Source organism: Osmerus eperlanus, chromosome 23 (genome assembly GCF_963692335.1).
Source record: "Osmerus eperlanus chromosome 23, fOsmEpe2.1, whole genome shotgun sequence".
NCBI lineage: Eukaryota > Metazoa > Chordata > Actinopteri > Osmeriformes > Osmeridae > Osmerus > Osmerus eperlanus.
The window spans coordinates 23983-47655 of record NC_085040.1 but is presented as its reverse complement, the minus strand read 5'-3'; the positions used below and the strand labels follow the sequence as shown (position 1 = coordinate 47655).

At 51.2% G+C, this 23673-nt stretch overlaps 5 protein-coding genes across 7 annotated transcripts in view; 3 read left to right on the top strand and 2 right to left on the bottom strand.

Annotated features, from left to right (window-relative positions):
* Positions 1 to 1122, top strand: part of si:ch73-71d17.2 (RPA-related protein RADX) — a 7641-nt gene extending 6519 nt beyond the window's left edge. Inside the window, exons 13-15 of the mRNA XM_062449822.1 lie at positions 77 to 370; positions 497 to 643; positions 872 to 1122. Of these exons, the coding sequence (XP_062305806.1) occupies positions 77 to 370; positions 497 to 643; positions 872 to 996 (566 nt within the window). The 3' untranslated portion in view covers positions 997 to 1122. The remainder of the gene's footprint in view (positions 1 to 76; positions 371 to 496; positions 644 to 871) is intronic.
* A 755-nt stretch (positions 1123 to 1877) lies between these two features.
* Positions 1878 to 5900, bottom strand: asgr1a (asialoglycoprotein receptor 1a). 3 transcript variants are annotated; one of them, XM_062449512.1, is made up of 9 exons: positions 5681 to 5900; positions 5409 to 5528; positions 5225 to 5329; positions 4852 to 4923; positions 4613 to 4705; positions 4344 to 4495; positions 3632 to 3741; positions 1945 to 2126; positions 1878 to 1891 (listed from the first exon to the last, which is right to left on the bottom strand). In XM_062449512.1, the coding sequence occupies exons 1-8, from the start codon at positions 5787 to 5789 to the stop codon at positions 1961 to 1963; spliced, it is 927 nt and encodes a 308-aa protein (XP_062305496.1). In that variant the 5' UTR covers positions 5790 to 5900; the 3' UTR covers positions 1878 to 1891; positions 1945 to 1960. The 3 variants fall into 3 exon arrangements, with proteins under 3 accessions (XP_062305496.1, XP_062305494.1, XP_062305495.1); XM_062449510.1 differs by lacking the exon at positions 1878 to 1891 and adding an exon at positions 1906 to 1944 and having other exon boundaries at positions 1982 to 2126; XM_062449511.1 differs by lacking the exon at positions 1878 to 1891 and having other exon boundaries at positions 1910 to 2126.
* Positions 5901 to 7792: 1892 nt separating this feature from the next.
* On the top strand, positions 7793 to 15593 carry plod3 (procollagen-lysine, 2-oxoglutarate 5-dioxygenase 3). The gene is made up of 19 exons (XM_062449621.1): positions 7793 to 8002; positions 8874 to 8965; positions 9139 to 9275; positions 9828 to 9991; positions 10082 to 10194; positions 10302 to 10365; positions 10495 to 10592; positions 10688 to 10789; positions 11695 to 11826; positions 11894 to 12015; positions 12160 to 12264; positions 12386 to 12511; positions 12846 to 12987; positions 13197 to 13310; positions 13395 to 13466; positions 13664 to 13768; positions 13966 to 14112; positions 14372 to 14497; positions 14821 to 15593. The coding sequence occupies exons 1-19, from the start codon at positions 7912 to 7914 to the stop codon at positions 14974 to 14976; spliced, it is 2208 nt and encodes a 735-aa protein (XP_062305605.1). The 5' UTR covers positions 7793 to 7911; the 3' UTR covers positions 14977 to 15593.
* Positions 15594 to 15791: 198 nt separating this feature from the next.
* Positions 15792 to 19365, top strand: LOC134009713 (zinc finger HIT domain-containing protein 1-like). Its single transcript, XM_062449337.1, has 5 exons — positions 15792 to 15907; positions 17699 to 17875; positions 17987 to 18066; positions 18173 to 18342; positions 19191 to 19365. Exons 1-5 carry the CDS (start codon positions 15883 to 15885, stop codon positions 19210 to 19212), a joined length of 474 nt encoding a protein of 157 aa, XP_062305321.1. The 5' UTR covers positions 15792 to 15882; the 3' UTR covers positions 19213 to 19365.
* A 2270-nt stretch (positions 19366 to 21635) lies between these two features.
* On the bottom strand, positions 21636 to 23667 carry LOC134009991 (proteasome subunit beta type-6-like). The gene is made up of 7 exons (XM_062449817.1): positions 23478 to 23667; positions 23076 to 23143; positions 22837 to 22968; positions 22526 to 22655; positions 22262 to 22406; positions 21801 to 21956; positions 21636 to 21710 (listed from the first exon to the last, which is right to left on the bottom strand). Exons 1-6 carry the CDS (start codon positions 23565 to 23567, stop codon positions 21829 to 21831), a joined length of 693 nt encoding a protein of 230 aa, XP_062305801.1. The 5' UTR covers positions 23568 to 23667; the 3' UTR covers positions 21636 to 21710; positions 21801 to 21828.
* Positions 23668 to 23673: the final 6 nt, after the last annotated feature.

The following is a 23673-nucleotide window of genomic DNA, read 5'->3' as shown; positions in this document are numbered from 1 at the left end:
TGTGTGTATAATCTGTGTGTGTTTATATAGATGTGTGTGTGTGTGTGTGTGTATAATCTGTGTGTGTGTGTATAAGGAACCTTGTGGAGTGCTTCTATGGAGTTCCTGCAGAACAATGACGAGGATGAAGATGATGATGATGATGATCAGTCCTTCCTCACCGCCCCCTCCCACAACTCCTCCCACGTGGGCATGGCCCGTGTTGCCATGGAGACGCTCCCACTGCGCTTCTGCTACGAGCGGAGGGAGGAACAGTCGGTCGCCTTGGCGATGCAGGCCGGGGACATTCAGAAGTGTCCAATCAGAGGAGCCCTGGAGACCTTCAGCCCCGCCCACTCCTACACCGGACACTACACCCTAACCCTGAGAGGTACTCACCACACACACACCACACACACACACACACACCACACACACTACAAACACACAATCACAAATTCAGGAACAGTGTGTATTTACCAGCACTGTGCAATATAACCATGTCTCCCCCCCTCAGCACTGACAGATGGGGTCGTAGTGGATGCAGTGTTTTTGCCCGCCCTCCCCCAACCCCCTCTCTGCCACCCCCACACACACGCCAACCTCTGGAGCTCCACCCTGCAACATGGAGCCTTCTCCTCACACACACCACCCCCTGCTGCTGGTGAGTCCCTCACACACACACACACACACACACACTCATACACATACACTGACATCACACTCACATCACACACTCACACAGATACACTCACATCACACCCACACCCACCTCACACTCACAGACACACACAGACACACACATGACACACACATGACACACACAGACACACACATCACACACACATCACACTCACAGTGTAATGTTCTCCCTGTGCTCCTCTCCTCCTAGCCGACCTGATCGCCATGGCAGCACAGCTGTCCAATCAGAGGCTGCTGTGTGTCCTGGAGGCGTGTTCTTTGGGCGGAGACGTGACAGAGCTTGTCCTATCACGAGCCTACCCTCTGAGAGACTGACACACACACACACCACACACACACACACACCACGCACACACACACACACTGCCAGTGTTGTGAGTCTCTATAAACAGTGTTTCTGATTTCTGTGTTTCTATTCTATAAACAGTGTTTCTGTACTATAAACAGTGTTACTAAACATGATCTTGTTGTTTCTACTTGTTCCTTGACCCTAACCCTAACCCCCCATGTGATCCCCAGGGGGAGCAGGGGGGGGGGGGTGAGCCCTCCTGCTGGTTGTGGGAATTCAAACAGCTTTATTACTCCTTTGTCAGGTTACATACAACGCTTTATTGATAATCTGGTGTTGCCAGGAATGAAGTGTTGGAGTTAGGGTGGGGCTGGGGTTAGGGCTAGGTATGTACTAGGATTATAGGGCTAAATTCTAGGGGTGCGTCAAGCAGGTGCTATGGTCAGGTGCTCGGTGGTGGGTTAGGTTCTAGGGCCTTAGGCTAGGTGCTAGGGACTGGGGCTAGGGACTGGGGCTAGGTGCTAGGGACTGGGGCTAGGTGCTAGGGACTGGGGCTAGGTGCTAGGGACTGGGGCTAGAGACTGGGGCTAGGGACTGGGGCTAGGTGCTAGGGACTGGGGCTAGGGACTGGGGCTTGGTGCTAGGGACTGGGGCTAGGTGCTAGGGACTGGAACTAGGGACTGGGGCTAGGTGCCAGGGACTGGGGCTAGGTGCTAGGGACTGGTGCTAGGGACTGGGGCTAGGGACTGGGGCTAGGTGCTAGGGACTGGGGCTAGAGACTGGGGCTAGGGACTGGGGCTAGGTGCTAGGGACTGGGGCTAGGGACTGGGGCTTGGTGCTAGGGACTGGGGCTAGGTGCTAGGGACTGGAACTAGGGACTGGGGCTAGGTGCCAGGGACTGGGGCTAGGTGCTAGGGACTGGTGCTAGGGACTGGGGCTAGGGACTGGGGCTAGGTGCTAGGGACTGGGGCTAGGTGCTAGGGATTGGGGCTAGGTGCTAGGGACCAGAAGGTGCCCCTGGCAGACGTATCTCAGCAGCCTGGTGCAGTGGTTGTCGTTGAGGCGTCCGTTGGTGTGCAGGTGGGCACAGTCCTCCGTCCCCGTCAGGCCACGCTCAGGGCTAACCCAGTTATCAGGCTGGTTAGGGAGCCAGTGACTGCACACACACACACACACACACACAGTTATCAGGCTGGTTAGGGAGCCAGTGACTGCACACACACACACACACACACACAGTTATCAGGCTGGTTAGGGAGCCAGTGACTGCACACACACACACACACACACACACACACACACACAGTTATCAGGCTGGTTAGGGAGCCAGTGACTGCACACACACACACACACCCAGTTATCAGGCTGGTTAGGGAGCCAGTGACTGCACACACACACACACACCCAGTTATCAGGCTGGTTAGGGAGCCAGTGACTGCACACACACACCCAGTTATCAGGCTGGTTAGGGAGCCAGTGACTGCACACACACACACACACACACACACACAGTTATCAGGCTGGTTAGGGAGCCAGTGACTGCACACACACACACACACACAGTTATCAGGCTGGTTAGGGAGCCAGTGACTGCACACACACACACACACACACACAGTTATCAGGCTGGTTAGGGAGCCAGTGACTACACACACACACACACAGTTATCAGGCTGGTTAGGGAGCCAGTGACTGCACACACACACACACCCAGTTATCAGGCTGGTTAGGGAGCCAGTGACTGCACACACACACACACACACACCCAGTTATCAGGCTGGTTAGGGAGCCAGTGACTGCACACACACACACACACAGTTATCAGGCTGGTTAGGGAGCCAGTGACTGCACACACACACACACACAGTTATCAGGCTGGTTAGGGAGCCAGTGACTACACACACACACACACAGTTATCAGGCTGGTTAGGGAGCCAGTGACTGCACACACACACACACACAGTTATCAGGCTGGTTAGGGAGCCAGTGACTGCACACACACACACACACACAGTTATCAGGCTGGTTAGGGAGCCAGTGACTGCACACACACACACACACACACACACAGTTATCAGGCTGGTTAGGGAGCCAGTGACTGCACACACACACACACACAGTTATCAGGCTGGTTAGGGAGCCAGTGACTACACACACACACACACACACACACAGTTATCAAGCTGGTTAGGGAGCCAGTGACTGCACACACACACACACACACAGTTATCAAGCTGGTTAGGGAGCCAGTGACTGCACACACACACACACACACAGTTATCAAGCTGGTTAGGGAGCCAGTGACTGCACACACACACACACACACAGTTATCAAGCTGGTTAGGGAGCCAGTGACTACACACACACACACACACACACACACAGTTATCAAGCTGGTTAGGGAGCCAGTTACTGCACACACACACACACACAGTTATCAAGCTGGTTAGGGAGCCAGTTACTGCACACACACACAATCTCAGAAAAAAACATAACCAACAAAAAAACCCTAAGATCAAGAAAGAGTAACCCTCACACACACACACACGCACTGTCCTCACACACACACACACTGTCCTCACACACACACACACACACTGTCCTCACACACACACACACTGTCCTCACACACACACACACACACTGTCCCCCCCCCCCTACCTGCGGTCCATGGTATAGGGGGTTCCGTCCACCCACTCCCAGGTTCCAGTGCGCTCATCTGTCAGCCCGATCCAGTAGTACTGGGGGTGGGCCCTCTGGCCCAGGAACCTCTGCACACACACAAGCTCAGTCTGGGGAACTGTGTGTGTAACAGTCTGGGGAACTGTGTGTGTAACAGTCTGGGGAACTGTGTGTGTAACAGTCTGGGGAACTGTGTGTGTAACAGTCTGTGGTGGACTGTGTGTGTAACAGTCTGTGGTGGACTGTGTGTGTAACAGTCTGTGGTGGACTGTGTGTGTAACAGTCTGTGGTGGACTGTGTGTGTAACAGTCTGGGGAACTGTGTGTGTAACAGTCTGTGGTGGACTGTGAGTGTAATAGTCTGTGGTGGACTGTGTGTGTAACAGTCTGGGGAACTGTGTGTGTAACAGTCTGGGGAACTGTGTGTGTAACAGTCTGGGGAACTGTGTGTGTAACAGTCTGTGGTGGACTGTGTGTGTAACAGTCTGTGGTGGACTGTGTGTGTAACAGTCTGGGGAACTGTGTGTGTAACAGTCTGTGGTGGACTGTGAGTGTAACAGTCTGTGGTGGACTGTGTGTGTAACAGTCTGGGGAACTGTGTGTGTAACAGTCTGGGGAACTGTGTGTGTAACAGTCTGGGGAACTGTGTGTGTAACAGTCTGTGGTGGACTGTATGTGTGTGTGTGTCTCACCCACTCGTCCCGGGTCTTCAGTACGGCGAGCTGTGATTGGTGGGCCACACACCAGTCCCGCGCCTGGTTCCAGCCCAATGCATCATGGGACAGCAGGTAACACCTGGAGGAGAACAGGATCCAGTCCAGGGGACAGCACTCCACCGAGGAGTCTACACACACACATGTACACACATGTACACACATATACATGTATACACACACACCATACACATAAACAAGATGTGTGAGTTTGCTATAGGTGTGTGTGTCTTGTGTGTGTGTTCTACCGTTCCGCAGGAATCTGTCGATGGAACACTTCAGCCCGTCCACTTTGTGACGGAGATTCACCACCTCATCCAAAGTCTTCACTGACTCCAACACTGTCACACACACACCACATGTCACACACACACCACACACACACCACATGTCACACACACACCACATGCCAGAGTTGCACCAGTCTGATGTCTGTAGGAACTCATGTTTGAGTGTTTGTCTGAGGGGAAGGGTTTGATAGATGCACCTGACTCCAGCTTGACTTGTCCTGTTGCCATGGAAACCTCAAGCCGTCCAATCTCCTTCTGAGTTTCATCAGCTGGAACCAGACAAAACTTGTCTTATTGTGTGAGTGTGTGAGTGTGTGTATGTGAGTGTGTGTACCTGCAGTCTGAGACAGGTGTAGAGATGTGTGTGTGTGTGTGTGTGTACCTGCAGTCTGAGACAGGTGTAGAGAGGTGTGTGTGTGTGTGTGTGTGTGTACCTGCAGTCTGAGACAGGTGTAGAGATGTGTGTGTGTGTGTGTGTACCTGCAGTCTGAGACAGGTGTAGAGAGGTGTGTGTGTGTGTACCTGCAGTCTGAGACAGGTGTAGAGAGGTGTGTGTGTGTGTGTGTGTACCTGCAGTCTGAGACAGGTGTAGAGAGGTGTGTAGACTCTGGACAGCTGATGTCAGGTTGGCTACTGTCTTCTCCACAGAGGTAACCCTCCTACCTGTCTTCATGTCTACACACACACAGAGGTAGGTTAAACTGTATTATGTGTTTGAGTGTGTGTGAGAGAGAGTGTGTGTGTAGGTACTCACTGCTGACAGACACAGAGATGATGAGAGCCAATAGGAGAACAGCACAGACAGACGGCAGGACCCACATCCTCCACCGGGGGGGGCTAGAGGGCTGCAGCACTCCTAACCTGGGAGCTCCCTCTACACACACACACACACACACACACACACACACACACACTTACATACACGAAAACATATGTGTACTTACAAACACACTCACATATACACTCTCTCTCACACACACACTCTCTCACACACACACACACACTTACATACACACACTCACAAACCTTTGGTCCAGAAGGCTGTGTCGTCTCTGCTGTTGGAGGGGTTGTAGTCGTCATGGTAATCCGTCTCCATGACATCTGTCCTCTCCTCACCTGCTGGGAGCTCCTTCATGGAGCTGAGAGAGTCTGAGCGTGAGAGAGTGTGAGAGAGTCTGAGCGTGTTCGAGTGTGAGAGAGTCTGAGCGTGTTCGAGTGTGAGAGAGTCTGAGCGTGTTCGAGTGTGAGAGAGTCTGAGCGTGTTCGAGTGTGAGAGAGTCTGAGCGTGTTCGAGTGTGAGAGAGTCTGAGCGTGTTCGAGTGTGAGAGAGTCTGAGCGTGTTCGAGTGTGAGAGAGTGAGACTGTGTGAGAGAGTGAGAGAGAGTGAGACTGTGTGAGAATATGAGAGAGTGAGACTGTGTGAGAGTGTGAGAGAGTGTGTGAGAGAGAGACAGAGCAAAATGTCTGGTAGACCAGTCAGTGTACCCCCACAAAGTTTGCACTTTGAGCTTTAAACAGTGTGTGTATGTTTACTGACAGCAGGGTCAACATCAGGATATGTCACGTGCTAAAGCACAGATTTGGTCTGAACCTAAAGGTACCGTAATGTCGCCTGCCTCACAGTGCACCACGCTGCCTCCCCACAATGCACCACGCTGCCTCCCCACAATGCACCACGCTGCCTCCCCATAGTGCACCACGCTGCCTCCCCACAATGCACCACGCTGCCTCCCCACAGTGCACCACGCTGCCTCCCCACAATGCACCACGCTGCCTCCCCACAGTGCACCACGCTGCCTCCCCACAATGCACCACGCTGCCTCCCCACAGTGCACCACGCTGCCTCCCCACAGTGCACCACGCTGCCTCCCCACAATGCACCACGCTGCCTCCCCACAATGCACCACGCTGCCTCCCCACAATGCACCACGCTGCTTCCCCACAGTGCACCACGCTGCCTCCCCACAATGCACCACGCTGCCTCCCCACAGTGCACCACGCTGCCTCCCCACAATGCAACACGCTGCCTCCCAACAGTGCAGCACGCTGCCTCCCCACAATGCACCACGCTGCCTCCCCACAGTGCACCACGCTGCCTCCCCACAATGCACCACGCTGCCTCCCCACAATGCACCACGCTGCCTCCCCACAATGCACCACGCTGCTTCCCCACAGTGCACCACACTGCCTCCCCACAATGCACCACGCTGCCTCCCAACAGTGCACCACGCTGCCTCCCCACAATGCACCACGCTGCCTCCCCACCAGTAATTTTTACACCGGTCTGCCAAATTTATTCGTTTTGATTCAACGATGAGGCTGCCTCTTGCAGGGGAAATGAGAAGACATCTATTTCATTCTACACTTCACTCGTATTTTCAGTTGTAAATGAGCAGCAAAAAAAATGCTTTTAAATCTATGTAATCTTTATAAATAATAAGTATGCATTTTTATATAAAATACAGAAATATCAGTTGTAAAAATGTCATTAAAAAACGGACCCCTGTGCAACCGACGCAAGCAAGCACACCCTACAATTTCCCCAGAAATTGTACCCTCTCTAGTTAATATATGTTCAGCCTTCTCAGTTTGAATCTGCAGTTGGTTTCCCGCGGCTGTGCTTGCGCGTGTGTCTGTCTCTCTCTTTGTGTGTGTGTGCGTGTGTGTGTGTGTGTGTGTGTGTGTGTGTGTGTGTGTGAGAGAGAGAGAGAGAGAGAGAGAGAGAGAGAGAGAGAGAAAGAGAGAGAGAGAGAGAGAGAGAGAGAGAGAGAGAGAGAGAGAGAGAGAGAGAGAGAGAGAGAGAGAGAGAGAGAGTATGTGTGTGTGTGTGAGTCAGGGGCGGGGGCACAGGGAGGAGTATTTCTTCAGACGTGGCAGAAAGGCAGATTCACTTTCTCCGCTTTCACGAACTTTCTGTAGCCCGTGGGTAGGGAATTCACGGCTCCCGATTTCCATCTGTCCCGCGCCCATTGGTGGAGCCGTTGTCTGTGTAGCTTGTTGACTGGCTGTCAGCCCATCAATCACTCGTTCTCTCCCTCCCACTGGTCAGTCACGCGGAAAAGGAGGGTCTTGGTTGTATTGACAAAATTGCCCCAAGCTGTTCAGAGCTCGCGAGAGTTGGAAATGGGAGAAAGACTGAGGGGACGAGAGGTTGGAGGAGGACAGAGAGAGAGAGAGCAAGAGAGAGAGAGGTTTAAACTTTAGAGAGATAACTTCACATTAGCCGACAGTTTCCAGCTAGCTACCAGACCGGGAGGATGGAGTCACGGTGGCACGCGGTGATGTTAGTGATCCTTCTCGGTTGCTTCCACACCACCGTCAACGCGGAGCAGCAAACCCTGTCCCCCGGTAAGACCCTACGCCTTACCCCCGTCCCGTCCCGGGGTCGAGAGAGCCCATCCGCTAACTAACCACAGAACTAGCTCGCATGCCAGCTGAGCTGTCAAGTGAACAAGTTGCAAAAGTCCTCATCACTGGTATCAGACCTACCAGTATCTCTGGACCGTACTAGAGGATCGTGCTAACTAGATCTGATCAGATATTAGGTACAGCTCCCTACGGTACAGTAACGGGAGAACGCGGCCAGTATATCTGGCTAACCTAGTGGATGGAATGGGCTAACGTTAGCCTAATGTTGACAGACAGTTGACTGGTAACTAATTTAGCGACACAGCTGTGTGTGTGTGTGTGTGTGTCTTCATCTTCAGCATCATCACACATGCTACATCGTTTGGTTAGTGTTGTCTGAATAGCCGTGCTGCCTGCAAGCCGTCTGCGTGTTGTGATTGATCCTAAAACTGTAACCATAGTGATCATCGATCCGCTGTGCGTAAAGTAGCTAACTAGAGCTAGATAACTAACTAGGTAACTAGCTATCTAACGAGGACGTGTACTCGGGACTGGTATCTATGGCTATTTGGAATAGCCTCTAGTTCCACAGCACAAGGAGGGTTTTGTGACGTCACAGCCCCCCCCCTCCTCTTCCGCCTCTCTTTCGAGGAGGTTCTATGGAATGTTCTTCCCAGATTCCAGAGTTCCCATTCTGGAGTTCCTCTCGTCTCCTCTGACGGAGAACGGGGAACGACATTCCCCTCTCGACTCATTCTCTTCTCTTTTCTGTCTACCCCTCTCTCTCCACTCTCTCTCTCCACTCTCTCTCTCCCCCCTCTCATTCTCTCTCATTTAGAAGTTAACAGTTCCATAATGTGTGTGTGTGTAGAGAACCTGTTGGTGATCACTGCTGCTACAGAGGAGACAGATGGCTTCAACAGGTTCATGAGGACGGCCAGGGAGTTCAACTATACTGTCAAGGTACCTACCCCCCCACACACACACCCCATATACACACACCATACACACACCACACACACACCATACACACACCATACACACATCATACACACACCACACACACACCATACACACACCACACACACTTCCTCTTCCACCATGTTTTCAGTGTTCTATGATGTGTGTGTGTGCAGGTGCTGGGCCTGGGGGAGGAGTGGAAGGGGGGCGATGTGGCCCACACGGTGGGGGGGGGGCAGAAGGTGCGCTGGCTGAAGAACGAGCTGCTGAAACACGCCCACAACAAGGACCTCATCATCCTCTTTGTAGACAGGTCTGTGTGTGTGTAGGATGCTGTATGTGTGTGTAGAAGGCTGTATGTGTGTGTGTAGGATGCTGTGTGTGTAGAAGGCTGTATGTGGGACAGGTGTCAGGTTGTACCTGGGAACAGAGGAGAGGAGGAAGAGAGAGAGAGGGACATGGAGAAAGAAGAAGAGGAGGATAGAGAGAGCGAGGGAACCCAAGCTGCAGATAAGAGAAAGGGAGAAAGGAGGGTGTGACACCACCTGATACCTATCTATAGAACCCACACACACAACTTATTATGTTTTTGTATGATTTTCTGTGTTAGTGTGTGTGTAGTAATGTAAGAGTGAGTGCGTGTGTGTAGCGGTGCGTGGGTGTGGGTGTGTGTTGGCTAGGTTGTCATAGTGACAACCCCACCCTGTTCCAGCAGTGTGGTTGCTGTGGCATCCAGTCTCCTGTAGGGGTGTCATCTACTGTGGCATGCTAATGATAGACCAGTGTGTGTGTGTGTGTGTGTGAGCTGGACAGTGGATAGTTGTTGTTGACCTGAAGATGTTGACAGTCTTGTTGTTGTTGTCAGCTACGACGTGCTGCTGGCCAGCGGGCCGGAGGATCTGCTGTGGAAGTTCTCCAGGATGAGACACCGTGTGGTGTTCTCTGCCGAGGGCTTCTGCTGGCCCGACCAGCGCCTGGCACCCAAATACCCCCCCGTACACACCGGCAAACGCTACCTCAACTCTGGAGGTTCGACTGTGTGTGTGTGTGTGTGTGTGGGTGCATGCTTGGTAAATGTGTGTGTGCATGCTTGGTAACTGTGTGTGTGTGTGTGCGCAGGGTTCATGGGCTACGCTCCTGAGTTGGTAGAGATCGTGCAGCAGTGGAAACATAAAGACAACGATGACGACCAGCTGTTCTACACCAAGATCTACCTGGACAAGGCCCAGCGGGTCAGCACCCACCCTGACCCCTAGCTTAACCCCTGACCTCCCTTCCTAACCCTCAGATCTTCACCCTCCAGTAATCCCATAGTGAGATGTTGTGTTTTTATCTGCAGACAAAGTTTAACATGACTCTGGACCACCGATCAAGAATCTTCCAGAACCTCAATGGAGCCCTGGGTGAGTCAACACACACACACACACACATACACGTACACACACACCACACGCACATACCATATACACGCACACAACCCCTCACTGCGTAGATATCCCTTCTGACCTGTGTGTGGTGTTGCTGCGTCTCAGAGGAGGTGGTGCTGAAGTTTGAGAAGGCCCGTGTGCGTGCGCGGAATGTGGCCTATGACACGCTTCCTGTGGTCATCCATGGCAATGGCCCCACCAAGGTAACCAATCACAGCTCTCCACACCAGCCCCATGTGACATTCTTCTGGCTGTGATGTCACGCCAGACCATAATACTCTGTCCTGCCGTCCCTCAGCTCCAGCTGAATTACCTAGGCAACTACGTTCCCATGGCGTGGACTCATGAGACAGGATGTGGCATCTGTGACGATGACCTCCTGTACCTCAACGACCTCACTGTAAGACCCTGACCCCTGACCCTACCGGTCCCTCTGTAGGCTCACCTACCTCTAGCTGACCCCTGACCTTAACCAACCCCAGCATACCCAAACATGCATTTACCTTCAAGTTGAGTAAGTATGCTGGAATGTGGTTTTGTCCTAATTGTGTCCTGTGTGTGTGTGTGTGTGTCCTGTGTGTGTGTGTGTGTCCTGTGTGTGTGTGTGTGTCCTGTGTGTGTGTCCTGTGTGTGTATGGTGTGTGTGTGTCCTGTGTGTGTATGGTGTGTGTGTCCTGTGTGTGTGTTCTGTGTGTGTATGGTGTGTGTGTCCTGTGTGTGTATGGTGTGTGTGTTCTGTGTGTGTGTTCTGTGTGTGTATGGTGTGTGTGTCCTGTGTGTGTGTTCTGTGTGTGTATGGTGTGTGTGTCCTGTGTGTGTGTTCTGTGTGTGTATGGTGTGTGTGTCCTGTGTGTGTGTTCTGTGTGTGTATGGTGTGTGTGTCCTGTGTGTGTGTTCTGTGTGTGTATGGTGTGTGTGTCCTGTGTGTGTGTTCTGTGTGTGTATGGTGTGTGTGTCCTGTGTGTGTGTTCTGTGTGTGTATGGTGTGTGTGTCCTGTGTGTGTGTTCTGTGTGTGTATGGTGTGTGTGTTCTGTGTGTGTATGGTGTGTGTGTCCTGTGTGTGTGTTCTGTGTGTGTATGGTGTGTGTGTTCTGTGTGTGTATGGTGTGTGTGTCCTGTGTGTGTGTTCTGTGTGTGTATGGTGTGTGTGTCCTGTGTGTGTGTTCTGTGTGTGTATGGTGTGTGTGTCCTGTGTGTGTGTTCTGTGTGTGTATGGTGTGTGTGTTCTGTGTGTGTATGGTGTGTGTGTCCTGTGTGTGTGTTCTGTGTGTGTATGGTGTGTGTGTTCTGTGTGTGTGTGTCAGGATGAGGAGATGCCCCTGGTGTGTGTGTCTGTGTTCATAGAACAGCCCACGCCCTTCCTGGAGGAGTTCCTGGAGAGACTGACCACCTTCAACTACCCCACCAGCCGCATGAAGCTCTTCATACACAACAACGTCAGTACTGACTGTGTGTATAGTGTGTGTGTGTGGTGTGCATGTGTTAACCCTCTGCTCCCTGCAGGTGGTGCACCATGAGAAGCACATCCAGCGCTTTTGGGAGCGTCACCGTTCTGAGTTCCCCGGGGCGCGGCTGGTGGGCCCGGAGGAGAACTTGCAGCAGGCCCAGGCCAGGACCATGGCTGTGTGAGTCCGCTGAACCTGGAGCCCTCTGGAGCTCTCTGGAGCTCTCCGGAGATCGTCCTCAGCCTAGAACACACCCACATTAACCTGTGTATATGTGTGTGTATATGAGTGTATATATATATATGTGTGTGTGTGCGTGTGCAGGGAGGCCTGTAAGAAGGACGTAGAGTGTGATTACTACTTCAGCATCGATGCGGACGTAGCTGTGGTGAACCCAGACATCCTGCGCATCCTCATAGAGGAGAACAAGTGTGTACTACACACTACACGCTGTGTACTACACGCTGTGTACTACACGCTCACTCACTATACACTATAATCCTTCTGTCATTGTGAACAACATCTGACCTCCAGTATGTAACCCCCTCAGGCCCGTCATCGCCCCCATGCTCTCCAGACACGGGAAACTGTGGTCCAACTTCTGGGGCGCTCTGAGTCCAGAGGGCTTCTACTCCCGCTCTGAAGACTACATCGACATCGTACAGGGCAAGAGAGTGTGAGCACACACACACACACACACTCTCTCTCCCCCTCTCTACCTCTCCCCTCCTCCCCCTCTCTCTAACCCTCTCCTCCATCCCCCTCCTCCCCCTCTCTCTAACCCTCTCCTCCACCCCTCTCCTCCCCCTCTCTCTAACCCTCTCCTCCATCCCCCTCCTCCCCCTCTCTCTAACCCTCTCCTCCACCCCTCTCCTCCCCCTCTCTTTAACCCTCTCCTCCATCCCTCTCCTCCCCCTCTCTCTAACCCTCTCCTCCATCCCTCTCCTCCCCCTCTCTCTAACCCTCTCCTCCATCCCTCTCCTCCATCCCCCTCCTCCCCCTCTCTCCAGGGGGCTGTGGAACGTCCCCTACATCACCCAGGTGTACCTGATCCAGGGCTCAGTGCTGCGGGGGCGTCTGCTGCAGGCCAGCCTCTACAGCCAGGACGGCATGGACCCAGACATGGTGTTCTGCAGAACCATACGAGACCAGGTATGTGTGTGTGTGACTGTGTGTGTGACTGTGTGACTGTGTGTGTGTGTGACTGTGTGTGTGTGTGTGACTGTGTGTGTGTGTGACTGTGTGTGTGTGACTGTGTGTGTGTGTGTGACTGTGTGTGTGTGTGACTGTGTGTGTGTGTGTGACTGTGTGTGTGTGTGTGACTGTGTGTGTGTGTGACTGTGTGTGTGTGTGTCCACCAGGGGGTGTTCATGTTCGTGTCTAACAGGGATGAGTTTGGACGCCTCGTCTCCTCGGCCAACTATAACATCAGCAGACTACACCCGGACATGTGGCAGATATTTGACAACCCAGTGGTGAGATCACACACACACACTCTGTCTTACACGCACACACACATATAGAAACCCACACCCTCTAAAATGGTGCTGCTGTTTCAGGACTGGAAGGAGAAGTACATCCATGAGAGCTACTCCAAGATCTTTGAAGAGGAAGGAGGCATGGTGGAGCAGGTAGGTTAAGTACCTGTCTCCCTCCCTCTCTCTCTCCCTCTCTCTGTCTCACTCCCTCTCTCTCTATCTGTCTGTCTGTCTCACTCCCTCTCTCACTATATCTCTCTCTCTGTCCTCTCTCCCCCTCTCTGTCTCTCTCTCTCTGTCTCTCTCCTCTCTTCCTCTCTCTCTCTCACTATATCTCTCCTCTCCTCCAGCCCTGTCCTGATGTGTACTGGTTCCCGGCGTTCTCTGAGAGGATGTGTGATGACCTGGTGGAGACCATGGAGGACAATGGAGGCTGGTCTGGAGGGAAACACACGGTGAGGGGGGAGGAGAAGGGGGGCGGGGGCCGGGGATCGGGGGGAGAGAGAGGGAGAGAGGGAGAGAGGGAGAGAGGGAGAGAGGGAGAGAGTAGCAGTTGGGGTAGGAGGAGGGGGGTAGAGGTAAAGAGGCAGAGAGAGATTTGTTTGTATATCTTGGAACTAACTGCAATGCTGTGTGTGTGTGTGTGTGTCAGGATGAGCGCTTAGCGGGGGGCTATGAGAACGTGCCGACTGTAGACATCCACATGAACCAGATCCAGTTTGAGAAGGAGTGGCTCAAGTTCCTCAAGGAGTACATCGTCCCCGTCACAGAGAAACTGTATCCTGGATACTACCCTAAGGTACACACACACACACACTACCCTGGATACTACCCTAAGGTACACACACACACACACACTCTCACAAGCAGGCTAGCTGGCAACTACTGAACTATAATAGCTAGCTAGAAGGCAACTATTGAATTACTATAGAAGCTATATATACTATACATTAGCAACTACAGAGGTAAAATAGCTACTCACTCCATTCAACTATGTGTGTGTGCGTGCGTGCGGGGGGTGTGTGTGTGTGTGTGCGCGGGGGGGGGTGGGGGTGCAGGCCCAGGCGGTGATGAACTTCGTGGTGAGGTACAGACCAGATGAGCAGCCCTCTCTCAGACCTCATCATGACTCCTCCACCTTCACCATCAACATCGCCCTCAACAGCAAGGGGCTAGACTACCAGGTACCCACACCAAACACACACACACACCCTCAATAGCAAGAGGCTGGACTACCAGGTACTCACACAGTACAAAAAAGGCACACTATGACAAGAAAATATTGATCCTGCCACCAAATACAGATTAAAACTTAAGTAACGAGCTTGAAAATGTAACAAGTGAAAGTACAGATATTTGTGTAAAAATGTTAAGAACTGAAAGTAAAAAGTTGTCAGAAAAATAAATGGTGGTTAAGTACTGATAAATGTACTTAAGTACCATCTCTTAAGTACATCCCATCTCTGCATGTCTATGAAGTGTGTGTCTGTGCGTGTGTGTGTTTCAGGGCGGAGGGTGCAGGTTCCTGAGGTATGACTGCAAGGTGGAAGCTCCTCGTAAAGGCTGGTCCTTCATGCATCCTGGCCGGCTCACGCACTACCACGAAGGGTTGCCCACCACCCAGGGAACCAGATACATCATGGTCTCCTTCGTAGACCCCTAGACACAAACACGCTCACACACACACACTCACATCTCACCATGCTGCCTTACACGCCCTGTCCTGAGGGGTCACAAACTACTTCATCTACTCCATCTGTGTTTTGTGCGTCTGTTTGTGTGTGTGTGTGTGTGTATATTCTCAGAGAGTGTGTTGCGTGTGTTTCTGTGTGAACATGTGTGTGTGTTCTGGGTGTGTGTGAGTGTGTGTGTGAGTAATTTAACACAGTTTGCTGTCATTTTCCTCTGAGGACGGTGTCGGGGTTCAGTGTTGCTATGGTAACCAACCGGTCATAGTCGGTACACATAGACATATATACATGTCTATCTCGGTACACTCCAGATAGAATGGTTGTCACGGTAACCAAAGAGCTCACGTACCAAGACCCAAACACTCTAGTGGGTTGTTAAATCATGTTTTATTGTGTTTCAAAAGATTTATTTTGTATTTTTTTGGTGCCTCTCTTGGTATATATTGTTTGATTTGATGTGTTATTCAGCCTCACTTCTGTCTCTGGGACTCGTCATGTTCATATCTACAGCTTTGTACAAAGGGCATTAAATTATTTGTTACCATTGAGAAATCAATTTTGGAATTTTAATAAATAATTTTCTGTATAAGTGTTTGGTTATTAGTGTTTGGTTATTTGACCTAAGCGTTCACATACAAATGTTTTAAGTTTTAATATGTCTAAACAGCCCGTTTACTGTCCATTTTAACATAATTAAATACAATATCACATAATATACACTTAATATACCATTTATTTACGTCTTTATTCAGGAGGTTTGTGTATATTCGTCCGTTTAACCGCTAGGCAGCGTCCGAGTTTCAAACGCGCTGCTGCGTTCTTGGCAAGGTTTTGCGACTTGCAGTAAATGAGTGAAAACCGGAGCAGGGACAAACAGGATGGTTTTCGAGAAGAAGGGTTCTGGTAAGGTTATTTATCTGTTTATCTCCTGTTGTTGCTACTGAGACGACTTTGTTACTGTAACGGTGTAAATTGAAGTATCGGTTCCTTGTTTGAGTACTTTTCCGCATCAATACTAGACTTGCAATTTAGCCTACTACTAGTACTAGCTACAGCAACGCTTCCCTGGCCAACCTGGTATGGTGCAGGTCCATCGCCGGTGAAGTTAGGTCTGGGAAACTTATCTTATAATGTATATAAATGATCGGATACAGTAAATCTTATAGTCTTTTAGAATACGTTGATGGATGCATAGCTAGCTGGATTACTTAAGTTTGTGAGATACTAGTCTGTATAGTACTGTAGCTAGTGAGTAGGCTAGCTAGCCTGATTTTGGTTAAATTTTAGTCTTTGACATTATTTAGTAAACTAGCCACTGACGTCTGCTGGCATGAAATTAACAAAAGAGCCAATCGAATAAAAAAAATAGCAGGTTAGGTAGCTATTAACTTGTAGTTTGCTAACTATCTCTGTAGTTAAAGTTTAGTTCTTGAGCCCATAACTGCTGTACAGCAAACCCGTCTCTCTGTGACCGGTGTTATTGCCCTACTGGTTTCCGTAAGCATTAGGGGTAGGGGAAAAATCGATTCACATTCAAATCTCAATTCAGTCTTCTAGCGATTCACATCGATTCACAAATTTCAAAAATCGCTGTAATTTTTTAAATCTTGGTATAATCGTGAATCGGTTTGTAATCGAATCGTCACCCCAAGAATCGATTTGAATCGAATCGTGAGGTACCAAAAGATTCCCACCCCTAGTAAGCATGCCAGCTGTGCGTTCACCTAACAGCAGCATCTGCCGTCTGCCTCTATCACCAGATTCGTCACAAATTCACAAACAGTTTACTGGCGATTTTTAAGTCGCATCTCATATTAGCAAATATGAAAGTATAAGTGAGCACTACATTACAGCCATTCACAACAAAATAAATGGAGGCTAAGAAAATAAAACATTTGCAAGCTCGCATGAAGTGGGATTCGATCACACAAGAGCAAAAACACATAGAATATTGTTTGTCCGCTGCTATACAATGCGAGCCATTAGCAAGCTCATAGATCGAAGCTTCTTTCAGTCACATATTTATTAACTACGTTGCATGGCCTTCACGCAACATTTTGTTTTGGGTTCTTCTGAAACAACTGGTTACCGTAGACACTACCCGAATGTAGGCTACTAATCACGTATTTGGGGTTGTGTCGAGGAGGCAGTAGCCATATTTACCACGATATCACAGCCCCTTAATGACACCACATATTGCAAAGTAATACTTATATCGTGGCTGTTAACCCAGACAATACGATTAAAATACGCTTAAATGCAAACCCTGAGGCACAGTAATAAGAGTAGTAGCCATACATATGGTTAGGGTTAGGTTAGGTAATATTCTACCCGCAACACAGTACTGAAGGTGTCAAATTTATTTGTGATTAGCATCCAGGTAACACACACCCCTGCAGTGCGTGTGGTCGAGGCAGGCCAGAGGCACTAACCCTGTATGACCTACCTCCCCCTGCAGTGCGTGTGGTCGAGGCAGGCCAGAGGCACTAACCCTGTATGACCTACCTCCCCCTGCAGTGCGTGTGGTCGAGGCAGGCCAGAGGCACTAACCCTGTATGACCTACCTCCCCCTGCAGTGCGTGTGGTCGAGGCAGGCCAGAGGCACTAACCCTGTATGACCTACCTCCCCCTGCAGTGCGTGTGGTCGAGGCAGGCCAGAGGCACTAACCCTGTATGACCTACCTCCCCCTGCAGTGCGTGTGGCCGAGGCAGGCCAGAGGCGGGTCCTGGATGACACCACCAGACTGCGGCGTCTGTCCCGCCAGCTGGAGGCGCTGGAGAAGGACAACTTCCAGGATGACCCTCTGACATCACTTCCTCCCGCAGGCCCCGCCGCACGCCTGCCCGCTTTCGGAGAGGGGGAGGAGCCTGGTGTGTGTGGGGGGGGGGTTATGTGTAGATAAAGCATTGAGCCACAGTAATGAGGATTTATCAATCATTTTAATTAACTGATGCCCCCCCCCCCCCCCCCACTGCCGCCAGGTAAGAAGAGGAGGAAGACCAGAGGAGATCACTTCAAACAACGTTTCAGGAAGAACTTCCAGACTCTGCTGGAGGAGGAGGTATGATCCCTGACCTCTGTGAGATCAGATGTAACTGTAGACTACTTAGTCTGAGTCAACAATTTTGATTGGACGAGCCTGACTGGTCTGTGTTGTGATTGGGCAGAACCAGAGCGAGAGGGAAGAGCCTAACTATGTGTCAGCCTCGGCCCCGCCCCCCTCCCTCCCCCCCCGCTGTTTCTGCTCCGTGTGTGGCTTCCCCTCCCACTACACCTGCTGCTCCTGCGGGGGGCGCTACTGCAGCACACGCTGCCTCCACACACACAGAGAGACCAGGTAACACACACCAGGTAACACACACACACCAGGTAACACACACACACCAGTTAACACACACACCAGGTAACACACACACCAGGTAACACACACACACCAGGTAACACACACACCAGGTAACACACACACACACCAGGTAACACACACACCAGGTAACACACATAGAGAGACCAGGTAACACACACACCAGGTAACACACACACACACACCAGGTAACACACACACCAGGTAACACACATAGAGAGACCAGGTAACACACACACCAGGTAACACACACACACCAGGTAACACACACACACACCAGGTAACACACACACCAGGTAACACACACACACACCAGGTAACACACACACACACACCAGGTAACACACATAGAGAGACCAGGTAACACACACACCAGGTAACACACACACACCAGGTAACACACACACACACCAGGTAACACACACACCAGGTAACACACACACACACCAGGTAACACACACACACACCAGGTAACACACACACACCAGGTAACACACACACACACCAGGTAACACACACACCAGGTAACACACACACACACCAGGTAACACACACACCAGGTAACACACACACACACACCAGGTAACACACACACCAGGTAACACACACACACACACCAGGTAACACACACACCAGGTAACACACACACCAGGTAACACACACACACACACCAGGTAACACACACACCAGGTAACACACACACACACACCAGGTAACACCCACACCAGGTAACACCCACACCAGGTAACACCCACACCAGGTAACACCCACACCAGGTAACACCCACACCAGGTAACACCCCCTCTAACCCCCTCCTCCCCCAGGTGTCTGAAGTGGACCCTGTAGCAGCACAATCAGACTGGTCACCATGGTCACCAGCTATGGTTCCATGGAACATTCTACAGGCCTGCAGGTAGAGAACTGAGAACCCTCCTGCTACGTAACGAGAACACTGGGGAGGGAGGGAGGGAGGGAGGGAGAGGAGGATGGAGGAGAGGGAGAGGAGAGAAGGATGGAGAGGAGGAGAGGGAGGGGATGATGGATTAGAGGGATGGAGAGAAGTTGGACATTGTCACAATTTGTGTTCTTTGTAAATAAAAGTTTATATAATACTGGCGGTATCTCGTGTGCACTGTGTGTGTGTTTGAGAATTTGTGTACTACCCCATGATTCATCCCTACCTGGTTTCAAGGTAGGATTAAAAGAAATCTGGAAAAAAGTCCCCCTTTGTGATGGCCAGCCCCCTGGGAGCTGACAGGCTTCAAGACCTGGACGCTCATTCTGAAGGCCCACATATCACAGCTGACAGGCTTCAAGACCTGGACGCTCATTCTGAAGGCCCACATATCACAGCTGACAGGCTTCAAGACCTGGACGCTCATTCTGAAGGCCCACATATCACAGCTGACAGGCTTCAAGACCTGGACGCTCATTCTGAAGGCCCACATATCACAGCTGACAGGCTTCAAGACCTGGACGCTCATTCTGAAGGCCCACATAGCACAGCTGACAGGCTTCAAGACCTGGACGCTCATTCTGAAGGCCCACATATCACAGCTGACAGGCTTCAAGACCTGGACGCTCATTCTGAAGGCCCACATATCACAGCTGACAGGCTTCAAGACCTGGACGCTCATTCTGAAGGCCCACATATCACAGCTGACAGGCTTCAAGACCTGGACGCTCATTCTGAAGGCCCACATATCACAGCTGACAGGCTTCAAGACCTGGACGCTCATTCTGAAGGCCCACATATCACAGCTGACAGGCTTCAAGACCTGGACGCTCATTCTGAAGGCCCACATATCACAGCTGACAGGCTTCAAGACCTGGACGCTCATTCTGAAGGCCCACATATCACAGCTGACAGGCTTCAAGACCTGGACGCTCATTCTGAAGGCCCACATATCACAGCTGACAGGCTTCAAGACCTGGACGCTCATTCTGAAGGCCCACATATCACAGCTGACAGGCTTCAAGACCTGGACGCTCATTCTGAAGGCCCACATATCACAGCTGACAGGCTTCAAGACCTGGACGCTCATTCTGAAGGCCCACATATCACAGCTGACAGGCTTCAAGACCTGGACGCTCATTCTGAAGGCCCACATATCACAGCTGACAGGCTTCAAGACCTGGACGCTCATTCTGAAGGCCCACATATCACAGCTGACAGGCTTCAAGACCTGGACGCTCATTCTGAAGGCCCACATATCACAGCTGACAGGCTTCAAGACCTGGACGCTCATTCTGAAGGCCCACATATCACAGCTGACAGGCTTCAAGACCTGGACGCTCATTCTGAAGGCCCACATATCACAGCTGACAGGCTTCAAGACCTGGACGCTCATTCTGAAGGCCCACATATCACAGCTGACAGGCTTCAAGACCTGGACGCTCATTCTGAAGGCCCACATATCACAGCTGACAGGCTTCAAGACCTGGACGCTCATTCTGAAGGCCCACATATCACAGCTGACAGGCTTCAAGACCTGGACGCTCATTCTGAAGGCCCACATATCACAGCTGACAGGCTTCAAGACCTGGACGCTCATTCTGAAGGCCCACATATCACAGCTGACAGGCTTCAAGACCTGGACGCTCATTCTGAAGGCCCACATATCACAGCTGACAGGCTTCAAGACCTGGACGCTCATTCTGAAGGCCCACATAGCACAGCTGACAGGCTTCAAGACCTGGACGCTCATTCTGAAGGCCCACATAGCACAGCTGACAGGCTTCAAGACCTGGACGCTCATTCTGAAGGCCCACATATCACACTTTTTTTCAAAATGTCAACCTTTCCCCCCCAAAAAAATGTGTTCATAAATATTTTGCCAACCTTTCAAAACTTTTTTCGCTCACAACGTGAAAAGAGAGGAAAGTAAGAGTAAAGCAGAGCAGAGTACAGTAGAGTATATTAGAGGCCTCGTCATAAAGTACCCATCAATGATGCAAACCTTTTTCAAAACCTTTTCGAAAATATTTTTACAACCTTTCAACAATTTTTCGAATCTTTTTGTGAAAATAATTTTTCTACCTTTCAAAACCTTTTTCAAAAAATGATTCCAGCATCAAATGATTTTTCCTGAACATTGAGGAGAGCATGTTTCCGGCTGGGAATCAGGAAGAGGACCTTTTTACCCCCTAACTATTAATGCAACCCCTGCTAACTCTAACCAGGATCATGTCTGTCCAATACAGATTTCTGCTTACTTCATATTTAAACAGATTTGAATATGACGGAACTAAATAGAACACACAGCAGGTTGAAAAGACAACTTGGTTCTTTAATACAAATCTGAAAAACAGCTTCCACAGTGAACAGCTCGGTGCGTGTTTAGGTGTGTTTGTGTTTAGGTGTGTGTGTTTAGGTGTGTGTGTGTTTAGGTGTGCGTGTGTTTAGGTGTGTGTGTTTAGGTGTGTGTGTTTAGGTGTGTGTGTTTAGGTGCGTGTGTGTGTCTAAGCACTGGAGAAGCGAGGCAGCTGGTTCCCCAGGATCACACTTCTCTCCAGGCCGTGTTCAGAGATAGCAGCCAGCCTGACCACGCCTCCGCTGGACCCGTCCCGATGCATAGCCAGGCTCAGGGCTGGGGACAGCAGGACAGAGCTTTCATACACAATCATGCCTCCTCTCCCTCCTCCTCCCCTCCTCCCTCCTCCTCCCGCCTCCTCCCCCCCGCCTCCTCTACCTCCTCCCCCCGCCTCCTCTCCCTCACCCCCCTCCTCCTCTCCCTCCTCCCGCCTCCTCTACCTCCTCCCCCCCCCCCTCCCGCCTCCTCTACCTCCTCCCCCCCCTCCCTCCTCTACCTCCTCCCCCCCCTCCCTCCTCTCCCTCCCCCCCCTCCCGCCTCTTCCCCCCCTCCCGCCTCTTCCCCCCCTCCCTCCTCCTCACCAGATGCAGTCAGGTCCAGACACTCCTGCTGGTTCATGCCCGTCCTATAGTGTGCGTCCATGTATCCGTAGATGTAGGTGCTGCCAGACCCCCCCACAGAGACAGGCTGGCGCACCAGCATCCCCCCCACCGGCACCGTGTACACCTGGGGGGGGGGGGTCATAAATATGAGTCCAGACTGATCTGAGACAAGGGGATTAAGATTTGTTCTAACTAGAAAGAAAGGTAGGTATGTGTTTGCGTAGAGATGTGTGGCAGTCTCACCTGCCCCCCTCGTCTCTTGTCCCAGCCCGCTACGATGATCCCGGCCATCAGCTCCTCTCTGTACCTATAGCAGCTCTGCCGGAACAGACTGGCAGCTGTCTGTACCAATGGGGCTTCATCTAGCTCAATGCTGCAGAAGGGGGAGGGGCTCGTCAGTGTTTGTAAGACTGGACCTGCATTAGGTGGATCTAAGAACAGGTGTGTGTGTGAGAGAGAGTGAGTGTGTGTGTGTGAGAGAGTGTGAGAAAGAGAGAGTATGTGAGACAGAGTGTGAGAGAGGGCGAGAGAGAGTATGTGTGTGTGAGATTCACCTGTGGAAGCCCAGTTGGTAGGTGACAGCGTCAGCGATAGCCTGCGTGTCCGCGGCGGAGCCCGAGCGGCAGCAGAAGATCCGGTCGTGGATCGGAGTGAGCTTGTCCGTCACTCTGTTAGCTATGTAGGCGCTAGAACACCCACACCGTCATAGCAACAGTCAGCCACGTAACACACTCACAGACACGCTGCATTCAGTTAGCTAACACACATAGTGTTATTCTCGATATCTTATTACCCGGTTGTGGTTCTGGAGTCCGCACCGATCACCACGCCGCCGTCATACTCCACCGCCATGATCGTGGTCTAAAATGACAGACACATTCACGTCGATGACCGGACGCTCGGACAAGTTCGTTACAGTTCGTTAGTCTAATGTGTGGATTGCCAACACTGGTAACTATAAACATGTATTTTCCTTAAATTAAACTAAATATGAGTCGACTTCATCTTACTTGCCAGTTGATGTTATCTGGCTCTACATACAAACTAGTCAACTAGTCTAGTCATGACCATGTCTGCCCTGACTAGAAGTGCTGTCTCATTCAACGACTTCCAAAGATCTTAACTTTCCAACGAAACATTCTACCGGTCCACATGTTTGTACATTTTGCGGTCCATGTCGGTTCCGAACACTTACCCCGGTGCTGACTTCTTTCGTGGTCCAATCCGGTACCAAATCACCGTTAGAAGAAATGTGCTGATAGTATCTCATGGTTGCGGTCGCCATGTTTCTGTGTTGACTTAACCAAAGTTAGTTTAGTGAATAGAAAACCGGCGGAGTGGACAAGCTGCAGCCCGTTACTGTCTGTATGCGAGCAGTGCAACTTTCACGT